This window comes from Engraulis encrasicolus, chromosome 18, assembly GCF_034702125.1.
Source record: "Engraulis encrasicolus isolate BLACKSEA-1 chromosome 18, IST_EnEncr_1.0, whole genome shotgun sequence".
Classification (NCBI taxonomy): Eukaryota; Metazoa; Chordata; class Actinopteri; order Clupeiformes; family Engraulidae; genus Engraulis; species Engraulis encrasicolus.
Window position 1 is genome coordinate 12921913 of NC_085874.1, and position 16420 is coordinate 12938332.

At 39.5% G+C, this 16420-nt stretch overlaps 1 protein-coding gene across 1 annotated transcript; it reads left to right on the plus strand.

The window, feature by feature from the left end:
* Positions 1-3375: 3375 nt before the first annotated feature.
* Positions 3376-7329, plus strand: LOC134468436 (microfibril-associated glycoprotein 4-like). Its single transcript, XM_063222357.1, has 6 exons — positions 3376-3407; positions 3543-3566; positions 4131-4367; positions 5477-5573; positions 5785-5952; positions 6333-7329. The coding sequence occupies exons 2-6, from the start codon at positions 3561-3563 to the stop codon at positions 6620-6622; spliced, it is 798 nt and encodes a 265-aa protein (XP_063078427.1). The 5' UTR covers positions 3376-3407; positions 3543-3560; the 3' UTR covers positions 6623-7329.
* The last annotated feature ends 9091 nt before the right edge of the window (positions 7330-16420 follow it).

Here is a 16420-nt window from a genome sequence, read left to right on the forward strand (position 1 = left end):
TGAAGAACCAGACACAGATGGACAGAGTGCAAAAAAGGCCAGCACAACATACTGTATGGTATCTATTCTGATATTGTGTGTATGTAGCAGGTGGTAGGAATCTATGGTGTATACGACCATGGCATTATATGAAACACACACATATAGATACAAACATTACAGACACAAGCACACATACACTTTGTATAATGCAGTATTCCGCTAACAAACAGTATTGTATTTACTCAGCGCCTACTATAACCCTTGTCGTTTCTTCATTTCCTATTACCATGCCCGGTGTTCACGGGTCGGTTTCGACCCGTGTTTTATAACAATGATATATCACCATTATTTTTTCTCATGGCTTGACTGACCTTTAGGCTTCCCTTTCTTATGGAAATATTGGTTTTAATGTTTGTCAAGGGTTTAAGGTTCTTGTTTTTCTACACCTACCCCTTGATTTCGATTGTTTAAAAAAAAGAAAAAGTAACCTCTAAGATTGCATATAAGAAATTAGACAGATTTATTGCTAACTGGATATCACTGTGCAGTAGTAGAACACATCTTGTGTGTGTGTGTGTGTGTGTGTGTGTGTGTGTGTGTGTGTGTGTGTGTGTGTGTGTGTGTGTGTGTGTGTGTGTGTGTGTGTGTGTGTGTGTGTGTGTGTGTGTGTGTGTGTGTGTGTGTGTGCGCGCGCGCCTGGCAAAATGCAACTCCAGTGCTGTGGGCAGAGTGATTTCCTGCAGGTGAGGTATGACAGCTCATCCACATCGCGGAATCTAACCTCTAACATCACCAACCTTTGTCCTCCTCCTCATTGTCATCAAAAACATGATCTAAAACCTGTGTGATTGTATATCTTCTCTCAATTTTTTCACCCTGGAAATGGGACACAGGCACAGAGAAAATATGCTAGCCACCTCACATTGTATTTATATAACCCTGAAAATGAATTATTGTGTTTGTCAAATTTCCTGTAAACACTTTTCAGCCCTCATCTGGATTCACACTCTAGCTGAGGTTTACCTTTACAGTGATATAGGGTAACAGTCACTGTAGAGTCATACTTGTACATTTATTACAAGTAAATAATGCTCAATATGTAAACAGAAAACTGCAAGTGTTATTTGAAGGCTATATTTTACTAGTTTGGGCTCGCAATGTATTTGGCACATTCAATTACCATGTTAGCACATTTTTATAAACTATTTCATAGCCAATCTTTAGCAAATCATCATCATACATAATGAAAGCGTGAATATGATCCAAATAAATAATTTGAAGGATCCATATGAAGCCTACGGGAAATTAGACTCCAAACGGCGAAAAGTGTTATTTTTTATCTCCTTATGTCTTTTTTCTTGTCAAATTTTCAAAATACTTTTAGAACCCTACTTAGATACACTATTCCATTGTTAAATGAGAGCATGCTGAACTATGCCCAGACTAAATTGATCCATATGCTGAAATGACGCACAAAACCCTCCCGTCAAGATAACACGGAAAAGCCCAAACTTGTGGGCTTTTATACATATTCTCATGATGTCATGCTGCCCCATGAGCTCAAATGATTGGTAGATGAGCTGGCAATATCTATTTTACCTAGCAGTTCATTTCTTATTTCAGTTTTGGCTGTAATGATTGCTCTATAAGCTACTTATTATGAACCGGGTCAAAAACGACCCGAACACCACAAGTGCTATATTTTTTGATATAGCATTACAGAATTTATGAAAAAAAGCTTAATTTTGTTAAAAAAGAGGTGGCTGACAAAGTCAAAAAGCCTTGACACAAGAAACTAAACATATGGGGCTCCTTTACACAGTCAAAGTTGACAACGGGTCGGTAACGACCCGAAGACAAGACGAGGGTTAAGTGTGTGCTTAAGCAATTTACCCCATTTCCAATTAGTAAAAATTGATATTTTTTTCAGATTTGTTTATTTGTTTTTTTCTTCAAATAATAACAATACAAATGTGCAGGGTAAACACAAAGAGAAGAAAGTATGGAATATTCTTACACTAGTCAGTTCGAATAGCAGTATTCTGTCAAGTTCGGTTCAAGAGGCAGTGAATGTCAGTTCAGAGCTAGAAGAAACTGGGGGCCTCCAACAACACGTTGTGCTTTCCTTTCAGTGAATAAGTGATTTTTTTTCAATTGGCAAAACTTGCACAATGTTCTCAAGCCAACATTTCACACTCAGACTTCCACCCGTGTGCAATTGTCCGTCTGGCCTGTAATAAACGGCATGCAGTCATTTGGTTTGTATTAGTAACAGGCCTTCTGGTAGCTCATTTCTACAAAGCAGCCCAAGTCAATATAACACAGGGGAAGGTGAGCAGTATCCATGCATTCTGAACATCACATTGCAGTAGGGCCTATATGAAAAACTTCCTCTCATGTCTGTCTTTTTTTTTTTTTTTTTAACAGTTCTCTCCTTCCTTTCTTTCTGTATCTTTGTTTTGTTGCTCTCCTTTTTCTTTTCTACTCTATATTCTCTCTATTTCTCATTCTCTCTTACAAAGTACAGGTATGTTTAAAGGTGCACTGTGTAATATTTTTAGTAGGCTAATTGATTTCTAGGATTCTTGCTGCCCATTCACAAATGCTACCTTTTCCATTAATACGTCCACCATCATCATATTTTTAGCATGCATTAAGACGGGGAAAGTGGCACTTTTCAGACATGAGGAGGTGGATCTTCTCCATGTTCGCCATTTTGAATGTCCAGAAATAGACATTTCAGCAGTAAAACTCACTGTACTTTGGTCATTCTAGTAAATATTAGTTGATTACTGGTAGCTCATTTCGACAACGCAGCGCAATTCGATGTATCGATGTATTCTGAACATCACAGTACAGTACGTGAAAAACCTCCTCACATGTCTGTTTTTTTATTGTTCTCTCCTTCCTTTCTTTCTGTATCTTTGTTTTGTTGCTCTCCTTTTCTTTTTCTACTCTATCCCACATATCTCTTATTCTCTCTTACAACATTCAAGTAGCCTACGTTTAAAAAGGCGGACTCTGTATACCTCCACAAATTAATACTGCCCTTGTGATGAGTCGTTTTTTTCCACAGCATTCCTAAAATGGCTAATTTTGCCAATGCAAAGTAATGGGCTAAAGTAAAAGATCTAAGAAATTGTTTGTTTTTCAACAATAAACAAACCTGAAAACACTCCACAATTCAGTGGTTATAAGAAAAGGTTTCAAGGGCTTTCAAAAGTATATTTACAACTAGGGTGAATTCAGAAAAAAACATCTGCAGTCTGCCCTCCAATCTCCATGAAGAAAAAAAAAACCTGTAATATTAAGTAAATGAACAAACTGGTTTTCTGCAAGAACACTCCCCCTGATGTGCCATATATAAGAAAGGAAATTGAATAACATTGGTACGCTATTCCTTCCACCCAACGTGAACGGATCTGGTAATATTACAGCTACAGTATTTCATTACATTATACTTCACTTCAATACTTTTAGTTTGTTAAAGGTTGATGATTGATGACCACGTTACTGGTTAATTGTGTGTGTGTGTGTGTGTGTTCATTTGGAATTTATAGATATCAGGATTGAGGACCATGATGGTAAGTAACAGGCAAATGCTTTATACATAGGTACATATTCTGTAGGAGTGCTATAAAACGCAGGCTACTGTATGTAGAGATCTTGTGCTGTTCTTTAGTCATAGTCCATATCAAAGGTTGAAAAAATGCCTCTGAAAAAAGGCTCTCAGATTCTAGGCTATCAAGTTAAAATATTTGTTTAATTTATGGGCATGATAGAAACACTTTTGACACATTTTGTCTTTGTTAAACATATACCCCTGTATGTTTGAAGTATTTATTATGAACTCACAGTAATAACATTGAAGAGCTCTTCACAGCAAAACGTGCAATAGTGATTTGGGGAATAATATATAGCACTTTTCGTTCAAATGTACACACACACACACAAATGCATACAGCTGAGGCTCCACGTATTATTAAGCCTATAAGCATACGTTTTAGGGAGTGTCAATGTGCCAGTGCCTGCCAAGAGATGATTGCCCATACGAAGACGTTGTTCTACAGTCTGATATTTTGGCAGAGCACCATACAATAAGAATAACATATGGGTATGTCCTCCTCATCATCATTGCTGTACTGTAGTTTTTGCAGGCTTGCAGGTCTGTTGGTCTCCTGCTTCCCCTGCTACTGTTGGTGCAGTCCAACCCCATTCCCAGTGACTCCCTGCCGATAGACTGTGAGGACATCTTCATCAACGAGTCGAGACACGATGGCTACTACACCATCTACCCCTTTGGGGAGGAGAGGCCCCTGGAGGTGTACTGTGACATGAGCTGCGATGAAGACGAAAGCCATGAAAGCCAGAGAGGACAGTGGACGGTGAGTACTCTTGAATGATCTTGTAGCCACAACTACCAGGGCCACTGACAGCTTTGGCTGGGCCCAGGACAAAGTCATCTGCAACGCCTGATGGGTCTGGGTCGCCCGAGCGAGGGTGTATGATGTTTGAAATATCGAAACACCCCATGACCTAAGGTAACATCACTGATGATGTGCCTAGCTATGCATCAGAAGATGTATCATAACAAAATTTATTTCCATAATTCCTTCAAAAATTTTCATAGATTATGAAACTTTCATAGATTATAGATTCTAAACTATTCCAAAAATTAAATTGTTTTTTTTTTTTTTTTTACACATTTTCCATGTAAAAATTCCAGCTAAAAATTACATTAATTAATTATTATTTTTTTAAATCTGGTGACCCTCATCTCCCTCTTGATTGCCATACCACGTTTTGGTGCTTTGGTGGTATGGGCATTTTAACTCACCAGACCTAAAACCCCATTGAGAATCAATGGATTGTTACCAAGAGGAATTTCAGGGACAATAGAATCAAAAATAAAGAAAACTAGACAGCATCCGAAAGCTGACAGGAAATCTGGGTTTCCATAACTCCTGTGAAGTACCGAAGGCGATCAGCCACAGTCAAGTTTTAAGCATTAAACCAGGTTCGTTAATAGAAGTGAATGGTCATTGACTATACCTGGAGGGTAAAGACTGAGACTCATGTACAGTCCAAGCAGAATAAACCAAAACATACTTTACTTAAAAGGGACACTGTGTGAGATTTGTTGTTGTTTATTTGCAGAATTCATGCTACCCATTCACTAATGTTACCTTTTTCATGAATACTTACCAGCATCAAATTCTTCTCCATGGGGGGATCTTCTCCATGGTCCGCCATTTCGAATTTCCAAAAATAGCCATTTTTAGCTGCAAAAATGACTGTACTTGGACTGTATTAGAAAATGTTTGTTTATTACTTAGTAAACTTTCATGTAAAGATCAAATTTGGCCATAGGCAGCCCAGTTTCAATGAGCAGCATAGTTGAAGTACCTTTTTTGACCATTTCCTGCACAGTGTCCCTTTAACATCTCTTTTCCCGGTTAATTCTATAACCTACATACTAACATGTGCACTCCAGGTGATCCAGAGAAGATTTGATGGCATACTGAATTTCGTGAGGCCCTACGAACAGTATATCAGCTATTTTGGAGTCAAGGACGGAGAGTACTGGCTTGGTAATGTACATCCAGTTTCACATACACATATACACATACAACCTTGAGGTCAACCAAATGACTTGTGGTAGGTATACAGAGTTCAGCAGTTTTCCCTTATTTAAGTGAGAGGGGAATTTCAATGATACAGTGAAAATGAACTTGGTCCAAAACATCTGCTGCTGCACCAGTTTTTTATGCAATGTAACTGTATAATACAATGTTCTTACAGGTCTTCAAAACATGCACCTTCTCACATGGGGGGGCAGGTATGCGCTGCAAGTGGACGTAGAAGACTATGATGGCGGCAGGGCCTCAGCTTTGTACAACTCCTTCATGGTAGAATCAGAGACACATGGATTTAAACTCAGTATTTCTGAATTCACGAATCTCGGTGCTGGTAAGACTGGTTTCTTTGTACATCTCATCCATTATGTAAGCATAATGTGTAATCAAGAATCACTTGCGTGCACACAGAGTCTCTCTCACACACACGCACGCACGCACGCACACACACACACACACACACACACACACACACACACACACACACACACACACACACACACACACACACACACACACACACACACACACACACACACACACACACACACACACACACACACACACACACACACAGTGAGAGATAATATTTATATGCGTGTTTGTATATTAATATAATTACATTGGTACTTTTTTATTTCAAGACTGCCTGTATGTTTATATTTTCACAGTAACGCATTTTCAATACAATAACGGTCAACATGGTTTCCTCAGGTGATGCTCTGGCACGTCACAATGGTGCTATGTTCTCTTCCTTTGACAAGGACCAGGATGGCAATGCATATCGTTTCTGGGGAGCTGGTCCAAATGGAGGGTTTTGGTACCATAGTGGCTATGATTGCTGTCAAGCCAATGTCAATGGGTTGTACAAATACAAGATCGATCATGCTGCTAGTAAGGGGGGAATATTTTGGTCAACTTGGTCGGCATCATCCTCACTGAAAGCCGTCACCATGAAGATTAGGAGGAGGCCCATAGACGAGTTGTTAGCAGAGACCGAGTGAAAAACAGCCTTACTGTAGGTTGTCACGCCTCTCTTCTCTTGTGAATGTCAGGACATTACATTACATTCAGTGTGTACACAGTGTGGGGGGATAGAGAGTACACCTACATCCGAGTTTATTCAGGGTGAGATTTTAAGGGTGGTGGTGGTGGGGCATACGGTGAGACATGCGCATACGGTGAATGAATGCATTGATAGCCTATGAATGAATGAATGAATGAATAAATGAATGAATGAATGAATGAATGAATGAATGAATGAATGAATGAAAAGTCTACTTTTAACCTTGCAACGGTATTCCGTATAGTGCTTGACAAATTAAATGCAAGGGGTTATGAGTAAGTAGGAGTATTTTGGGGACTTCAAGGGTTGCTCTCTCGAAAGAGAAGAGGCGACAGTTCTATGTAGGCTATGATCAAAATACTTGAGATCTGTGATAAATTTGGTCACTGTGCTTATGTACTGTACATGACTGACCGGCTCAACTTGTCAAAAAACAAATGTAGGCCTACTAATGAATATCGGGATTGATTAGTATGAAATGTGGTGCAGGTACTTATTCTGTCATTTCTTCCTCTCGAGTTAATAATGTATGTGTAGTGAGGGCAATGTCATGCTTAAGCATTTAGACGTGTGATGGGGTCTACAGTTTCTACATAATGAAACACAAAAACAAACTGAAATATGTTTTAACTTTGGGTGAAAAAAATAAAGCTATTAAATATGGTAAACTGTCTTTTGTGTATGAATGTGACTTAGTTTTAGATTGAGATAGTATGAGATGGAAAGAATACAGTAGCACTTTATTATAATGACTCCTTGTTAAGCATTTCTGTCACCTGGCAAGAGTAGAGATCTTGTGCTGTTAGTGTCACCTAGCAACCTTGAGGAGTTGGAACACACCCACAAATAACACACAGGGCAACAGAGAGAGTTAGCCAGAGTAGCCTGGCACTATACTGTAACGGCCGGTTAATAATGCAGTGAATGTAATCTGTGAGCTCTCCCTGGGGACACGCATCTCCCACATTCAGTCCCATTAAAAAGAAACTGGAAATCTCTGAAAAGAAATTGGTGATATCATTTTTTTGTTTTTAAATCGAGGCTATGCTACTGCTGCTGCTGCTGCTGCTGCTGCTACTAGGCCAACTGCTTCTTCTACTACTACAACAACTAGGCTACTACCACTGCTACTATTATACCGACTACTACCACTGCTACTACTAGTAATAATAATAAAAAATAATATAGCATTATCACTATAACATAATAGTGATACTGATAATAACTAAGTATCTCTCCCCTCTCTCTCTCTAGTTTTCACTGTCCACCGTCACTGCATTTTATTAAAATATAATAGATTAGAAAAGATTAGATACAACTGTTGCTGCACATACTATACTGAATAAATGCAGTGTAACAAAATACAGTTTAACATGCAGATTGTAGTAGTACAATAGGTAAGCATACAGTGAACACTTTAAGTGCTGTAGCCTATGCAACATATTAAATGCATTTAGGCTACATAGTGCAAGAAGAATATGTGTAGAATATGTGCAATTAAATTATGGTGGGCAGTAGGCCTGAATAGGCACAGTTGAAATGTATGGTATGCATTAAATGCAGGTAGGATATAGTGTAAGCAAAGTTGGGTATGGGCTATGAAGAATAGGCTATGTGTGCAGTTGTATTAGGGTGGGCAATAGTTACGCACAGTGTATGTAGGCCTACAAATAAGTAATGGGAGCAGAGAGTTCAGGAAGGTCATAGAGAAATGGAAGGGTATACATAGGCCTATGATATGCAGAGGACAATGTACAGATGCAGATTTCGTATACAGGTAGGCCTATAGTACGTATTACGTTCATTATGTAACTGTTTAACTCAACACTTTAGATTTTCATTTACTTAAGACATGTAAAAGTTGTATCTTTTACCTGACATGTTTCGATCGTAATACTTCCGTCTTCATCAGAGGGTATAGCCTACAGATACCCGATAATAAATACACAGATCAGATGTGGACAATCAATATATGCACATACACAACTAGGAAAACTGAATTTCTGCAGGTTACTTGGCATGTGAGGGGACACTTTGGGAATTTGGAAAACTCCCAGCAGGGCATTTGGAACGCTATGGCGCACGCCACCAGTGATACGTGTCATAGTTAAATCTGATTGGCGATGTATTCTGCCCAGGCCAGGCAATGTAAGAAATCAGACAACCTGAAACCTCACAGAAGACAGTCAGTCCCACAGTAAAATGTCGCTAATGTAAAAGTTGACAAAGACATGCGCATACGGTGAATGAATGCATTAATAGCCAATGAATGAATTAATTCAAAATTCTACTTTTAACCTTTCAAGCCTCCTCTACAAAGGGGTCCGAAATGTATACACACTTTTAATCATTGCAAAGAAGGTGTTATGTCAGTTTCAGAGTTATTGGATTTACTTGTACTTTCTGAACCAGGGGTTTCCCCCCTCTGAATCTATACAATGCTGTTGACATTTGAACAGCTGTGGTCATCACTGCTAACCCCCCCACATCGCCTCACCCACCCCAGCCCCTTCTTCCAATTTGCCTTTTGTTACAAAATTTAGTGTACATTGCTGTAAAATAAATACTTATTTATGAACAAATGTAACATTTTCGTCCATCAGTTTGTTGGAGGATTATCGCCATGTCAGGTAAAAACGCGATGTCAAAACAGGGACGTGTGATAGAGAATTAATGGACCGTACAGCTCAAGGTGTCAAAGTGCCACGCCAAATTGATAATAGACACCATATGATGACTATGATAATTTGCCCTTCAATACGAAGCAGCAAATGCTTGTTTGTTAATATATGCGATGGCGGCAAATTATAGGCCCACCAGTGGCGTGCTGCATTATTTAGCACTCAAACGCGCAAGCGGTCTAAAGCTCTCCAAAAGCGCTCCAAAGCCAGCTCCCCATTTGGAAAGCTATGACGTACGGCACAATTGATACGGGTCATAGTTATATTAAGTGTATGTTGAAAAAAGTGTATGTTGGCCTATCCTATGCAGTGGAAGTAAATCATAGAAATAATACAATTGTATTAGTTCTATGGAAGTAAATAATGTGCCCGTGACGGGCTGCATTATTTTGCGCTCAAACGCGTTCCAAGCCAGCAGGCCATTTGGAACACTATGACGCACGGAACAATTGATAGGTGTCATAGTTAAATAACCCATGGAACATTTATCATCGGGTTCGGACATGGTGGTGTAGTGGTTAGCGCGTCTGTTCACCATGCAGGCGACCCGGGCTCGAGCCCCACCAGGCTCAGACCCGGGCGCAGCATGGGGCAGTGCCGAAGAAAGGACGCACGGCGAGCAGAACAGGTGATACGTAAGGACAACGTCATACAGGACCGTCGATATAGACAGCAAGCAAATCGAGACAGCAGACAAATCAACACGTCACTCAACGTTGAGGACAATGCCATCGATGGATAATGATCAATATGTGCTAGAGATGGGACCAAGTCACTAATTTGCAAGTCACAAGTAAGTCTCAAGTCGTTCCAGTCAAGTCCGAGTCAAGTCACAAGTTAAGACACATTTGACCAAGTCGTGCCAAGTCCAAGTCCAAGTCACTTACAAGTCACCTTATATTCTATGGGCAACATTGACAATTACTTTTGGTCATAATAAATTCATTACCTCTCCACACTGCTTTGCATGTCCCCCTTTGTCAGTTGTGTTCTAAACAAAAATAGTAGGCCTACTGGTGTTGTTTAAGGGCAATTAATTTAATATTTCATTTTTTCATGTAATTTCTTGACATACAAATGCAAAAAAATAAGTACATATAGACTTGCCATACTATTGCAAGTCATTGCAAGCTAAAACTGGCAAGTCAAGTCAAGTCTCGAGTCAATAGTTTGCAAGTCGAGTCAAGTCACAAGTCATTCTTAATATTGCCAAGTCAAGTCTCAAGTCAAGTCATTTGTGACTCAAGTCTGACTCAAGTCCAAGTCACAAGTCACAAGTCCACATCTCTGATATGTGCTAGTATATGCACCATGAATCTACAGTGCTAGTATATGCACGGCACTGCTAATCAGACAGCGCGCTCAACCCCGCCACGGTGGCTGAACCTTTTGCATTTTCAGACTGGACTAAAATAATAATAATTACAAAAAACATGTATTAATTTAGAAAAAAAAAAATACAATTTACTATTTTATCTAAATATGTAATCTGTTAATTATAACATTTATCTTATAACGTGGATCTATCTTAATTTTTTTTCTTTCTTTAATAAATCGGCTTGGCGATGTATTCTGCCCAGGCAATGTAAGAAATCAGACACCCTGAAACCTCACAGAAGACTGTCAGTAAAATGTCGCTAATGTAAAAGTTGACAAAGACATGCGCATACGGTGAGACATGCGCATACGGTGAATGAATGCATTGATAGCCTATGAATGAATGAATGAATGAATGAATTTCATTCATTAATTCAATTGCAAGCCATTTACAGTAGGCCGATACCTCTTCACATCTACCCAACCTCCTCTACAAGGGGTCCAACATGCATACACACTTTAAATCATTGCACAGAAGGTGTTATGTCAGTTTCAGAGTTATTGGATTTACTTGTACTTTCTGAACCAGGGGTTTCCCCCCTCTGAATCTATACAGTGTTGTTGATATTTGAGCAGATGTGGTCATCACTACTTAATAAACCCCCCCCCCACTCCACCCCCACCCTTCTTCCAATTTGCCTTTTGTGACAAAAAAATAGTGTAAATTGTTGTAAAATAAATATGTACCTTACAGTAAAAATACATACCTTACAGTCCATTAATAACAAATGCTTGTTTGTTAATATGCATTATTTTGCACTCAAACGCGCAAGCGGTCCAAAGCTCTCCAAAAGCGCTCCAAAACCAGAGCCCCATTTGGAAAGCTATGACGCAAAATTGATACGGATCCATGGCTGTAGCCACATATGAGGTAAGGGAGGTCCAGACCTCCCCTCATTTTTAGAGAAAATTATACATATTTTTTTATCTCAGTTTTTGCATACACATTTCAATTGACATTTTTATTTACATAGCTTTTGTGTATGGGTGAGTGTGTGGTACCATTGGAATGGTCTCTTTCTGACTTTCCTTTCCAACAGTATGTGTATGACACGTGTGTGTCTCTGATTCGGCAATTAACATCAACAAACAGTAGGCCTAGTTGCTAAATTAAGTGGTCACCAGTAGACAATCGAATTCTTCGGCCATCCTGCAGCATACAGGCCATGTCATATACTGACAGAATATTTATGCCAATTGGTCAATATCAATATTACTTAAAGAGTTTGTTTAAGTAGTTTATATCCAGAACTTATGCTGCCCACTCACAAGTGTTATCATTTATATTTATCATCACCATCCATTTCTGAGTATGCCTGTTCAAAATGTTAGAAATCTATATTTTCCATACTTCCATACTTTTCCCTACTTTGTCAGATCAGTAGATGTTAGTTTATTCTTGTAAATATTAATTGAAATATCAAAGTTGTGAGGCATGCATTTTCAAAATACAGTAAGTTACAAAAATAGCTTATTCCTTTTAAGGTGCACTGTGTAATATTTTTAATAGTTTATTTCCAGAATTGATGTTACTCATTCACAAATGTTTCATTTTTCCTGAATACTTTGCACCATCAAATTCTCAGTATTCATTATGACTGGGAAAATTTCACTTTTCATATGAAAAGGGGATTGTCTCTATTGTCTGCCATTTTGAATTTCCAGAAATAGATATTTTCAGCTACAAAACATACTGTATTTTGGTCATAGTAAATATTAGTTCATTATTTAGCAAATATTCATGAAAAGACCAAAATTGGCAGTACGCAGCACAGTTTCAATGAGCAGCATAGTTGCAATAGATACTCCGGGCACCATCCTACACAGTGCACCTTTAAAAAAATGTTGCCACGCTACACGCGCACTATGGACCCCACTTATTCCAAACTCCTGGCTACGGCCATGTACGGATCATAGTCATATTAAGTGTACGTAAGAAAATTGTATGTTGGCCTATCCTATGAATGCCTAGCTTATACCTACACCTTGGCATGCAAGGAATGAAAACAACTTGTCATCAGTTCAACGTAGCCTGAAATTCTACGGCATATGATGGCCAAATTAAGTTCTGAAATTAAGGCAAAATTAAGTCCTGAAACTAAGCATGTTTTAAGAAAATGGGTTATTACTCACTGATTTAGGCTACTAGGCCTAGCCTACTAATTAATTACTGAATTCAGTAAGCGTCAACTCTCCTCGCGATGAGAAACTGTTGGAAGTTTCCTTCAGAGGGAGGGCGTCAGCAAAGCATGAGACCAACAGCACAAGGCAAGAACGGGAGGTGGGTAAATCGATGGAAACAGGATGACTTCTTAGGCTGAACAACAAAAATCATTTGACATGTCTATCTGATACTCAGGGGTGTAGCACCAAATTTGGGGCCCTAAGAACAACCTCTTCCATGGGCCCCCCTACACACACCCCAACCTACACACACCCCAACCTACCCATACCGTCCACCCCCCCCCCCCCCCATGCGCGCGCCTACCTCCTCATATTGTCATCCTTCTTGCCTTCCTCTGAATACCCCTCTATGCTTTCCTCTCCTTCACTTGAATCATTCTCATCTTCAATTATATGACATAATAGACATACTAAAAATATAAAATGTCTTAATCTTTCACATTTCCAGTTATGAAAAGTAGGCTATCATATTCATAGGGATGACATTTAATCACTTCATCACTATGGTGTGAGGGGGAGGAGAGAGACTGATAAATCTCTTTTCACAATGCTTCCAGCCTACTGTTTCGTGCACTATGGACACACGAGACATTGATATGTTGAACTGTACTTTCTTCAATGTGCATCGCTGAACAGAAACACAGGCGCTCGCGCGCACATTCGTTCACTTGCACTGCCCCGCACGCACGTCACGTTTGCCCGTATCAGTATTTGGGAGAGCAAAGAAAAGAGAATCAGCTGTGCCTAGGCTACAGGTAGAAGCTGACTTCGAAATGTCGCTTTAAACCTGCGGTAAAGCAGAGTAAAAATAGAACAAAAGTGTCGCTGTTTGGATTTGATGTCGCTCAATATTTTTAAGTCAGGGCACCCTAGTTAGGCTATAGCCTAAGCTATTTTTTTTTCTTTGAAATCATTATTTATTAGGCTACTACTACGTATACTGTACTTTCAGATTTAAATGGGCCAGTAACTATTTCACAGTAGCCTATCTTGTAATTTTCATGAGCACTCAATGCAGATAGGCTACCTGCTCAGCACGGAGGTAGGTAGGCTACTCTGCCTCTTTTCTTGAGCTATGCAAACAGGGTCATCTCTTGCGCTTTGCGCAGATTAGAATGGCGTCAGCAACATTCAAAACGCAGACTGGTGCCCCGTCAAAATCTCGTCATTATTTTACCACACTTCAGCTATAACGGGCGTTGCCAGATGGTCAGAGACATGGCCAAGTAACCAGAGCTTTGAGACCGCAAAATAAAAGCAGAATGAAGGTTCAAGACTGACAGCTGTTCGCACCGCCACCTTGACATTGGCAACTGATGAATATGACGTCGACTAATATCGACAGAATCAATCTGCAAATTTGATGACCAGGGCGGGCAGCATTGCACCCGGTTGAGAAACCGCTTTTCTTCAAGACTAGCGTATTAGGATATTAGCTAAAATAGGCTCACCTTCTCTCAAGTTCACACCTTTTGCACCTGCTGCGACAGGGGGCATCTTCACGTTCGTGACATTTTCTGAAATTGGGTGGGATTCATTTTACAAATAGGCTTTGCTATCATTTGGATATTTGAACCAACATCGACCCATGTTGGTCTTTTGGGACACTTGTTATGAATATAGGCCTATCAAAGACAAATATGGGTTCACAATGATAGCCAACAAAATGAGATTATTTTTTTCATTTAACATCGGCTATCGTAGAAGGCCACACGGAATGGGAATGGGATAGTTAGGTATCCTACTTTGTAGGCTGTAATTTTGACATTTGGGCTCACCTTTCTTGCAAGAAATCAGCTGCAGTTGCTTTCCTTCATTTTGTTTCCCCTGTCTCTCTTGCCTTTCTATTCTTTTTGTGAAAGCCTGGTGTTTTAGAAGTCTTTCATTGCTAACCGGCTGCTGCGTTTAATGCCTAATAATGACGTGAGTGAGTGTTGATTCCGCATATTGTACAATCAAAAGTCCGCGAGAGGGCGGACTAAACCAATGCGTGATAATGGGGGTGTATGATATAGAATATAGCCGATTTGCAGGCTAGTATAGCCAATTCAACAGATGTATTTCCAGAGAATATTGGAATTACATAAATTACCAACATGTATTGACATTATTTTTAAAATAATGTTTAAAAAAATGAAAGAAGAAAAATATTTTCCATGGGAGGGCCCCCGGTGGACCCCCAAGTGGTCTGGGCCCTAAGAATGAGTCAGGGTTTCCCCCCCCTGTTCCACGCCGCTGCTGATACTCGTAGACACAAACGGCGCGCAGTGAAAAATGTAGCGACGTCGTGGAGCTCAACCCATACAGTAAGACGGAAAGAAAAAGCTTGCATTACATTTCTCAGAAACATAACACCTAGCCGCAGGCTGATTACAGTTTTTCTCTATTGCTTACACACAATTTTCTGAATCAGTTCTCGAATTCTCAAAACTCTACACTCTCCAAACCTCACACACACGGGCAAAACTCCACACTACCTCTGAAAAAAGCACGTCTTGTCTCAAAACAGTGTACTCTTTTCTAAAAAGGTAATTTTGTTCTCAAATGACACACACAAGCAGTCATTTTAATACACTCTTATGTGAACCATTGAACACCAATATGCACAATGTAAAACCCTATACTCAATTTGACACACAGTAGACACTTATTTTCTTCAGTGTTCTACTTACTAAAGAGGGTATTTTTCTGTAAGAAAATACTGAAATATTGTGTTTAGAATCAGAGTACACAGATGTGTGGCAGAAAATACATTTTACATATTCTTCTGACATTTAAAAAAAATGCACTAATTTATTGTAAAAAATATTGGGTAACCACATGAAAGTGATCTCTTGTATAACGTATTTTGGAGTTCAAAAACTAAACAAATGTGTTTTCTCACTGCATCCACTCATTTTTTCATCAATACCACATGCAATGTGTGTCCTTATGGGGTGATGATTTCAGATTGTAAACCGGTATGAAGAGAGTTTGCCCATGTGATGAGGAAATGAACATAGTATGGCAGTTGATTTGAGTGTTTTGAATGACAGTGTGTTCAATGCGACAACCAGGGATTTTCTTCATGAAAATGTGCTCTGGGATTGCTCTGGCCTGTACTGATAATAGAGCTGTAATACGAGGACTTGGCCTTGTTTAGGGCTTCCTTGTATGCCAGGACATGCTCATTAAAAGCAAGCGCATGAACAGTAAGCCCAGTCTTTTTACTGAGACGCTCAAGCCTACGGCCAGCTGCCTTCAATTCCCTAAGCTCAGAATTAAACCAGGGAGCTGAGTGAGAAAATGAGACAACACGCGTTTTCAGGGGGGCAAGTTTGTCAAGTGTAGAGGAGAGGTTAGAGTTATATGATGACACAAGATCATCAGAGCACAGACTGGGAGGTAGCACTGACAGCTGAGATTGTAAAAGCTCTGTTAACTCAGTTATGTTGATGTTTTTAGTATTACGGTATGTGATGGAGCGAAGGGAGCGACAGTGGTGCTGGGGAACA

Bases quoted from the DNA above. Each gene is read 5' to 3' on its own strand.
- LOC134468436 (XM_063222357.1), top strand. The intron at 5,574-5,784 runs GTAATGTACATC...ATGTTCTTACAG, and splicing joins GGACGGAGAGTACTGGCTTG to GTCTTCAAAACATGCACCTT. The intron at 5,953-6,332 runs GTAAGACTGGTT...TGGTTTCCTCAG, and splicing joins ATTCACGAATCTCGGTGCTG to GTGATGCTCTGGCACGTCAC.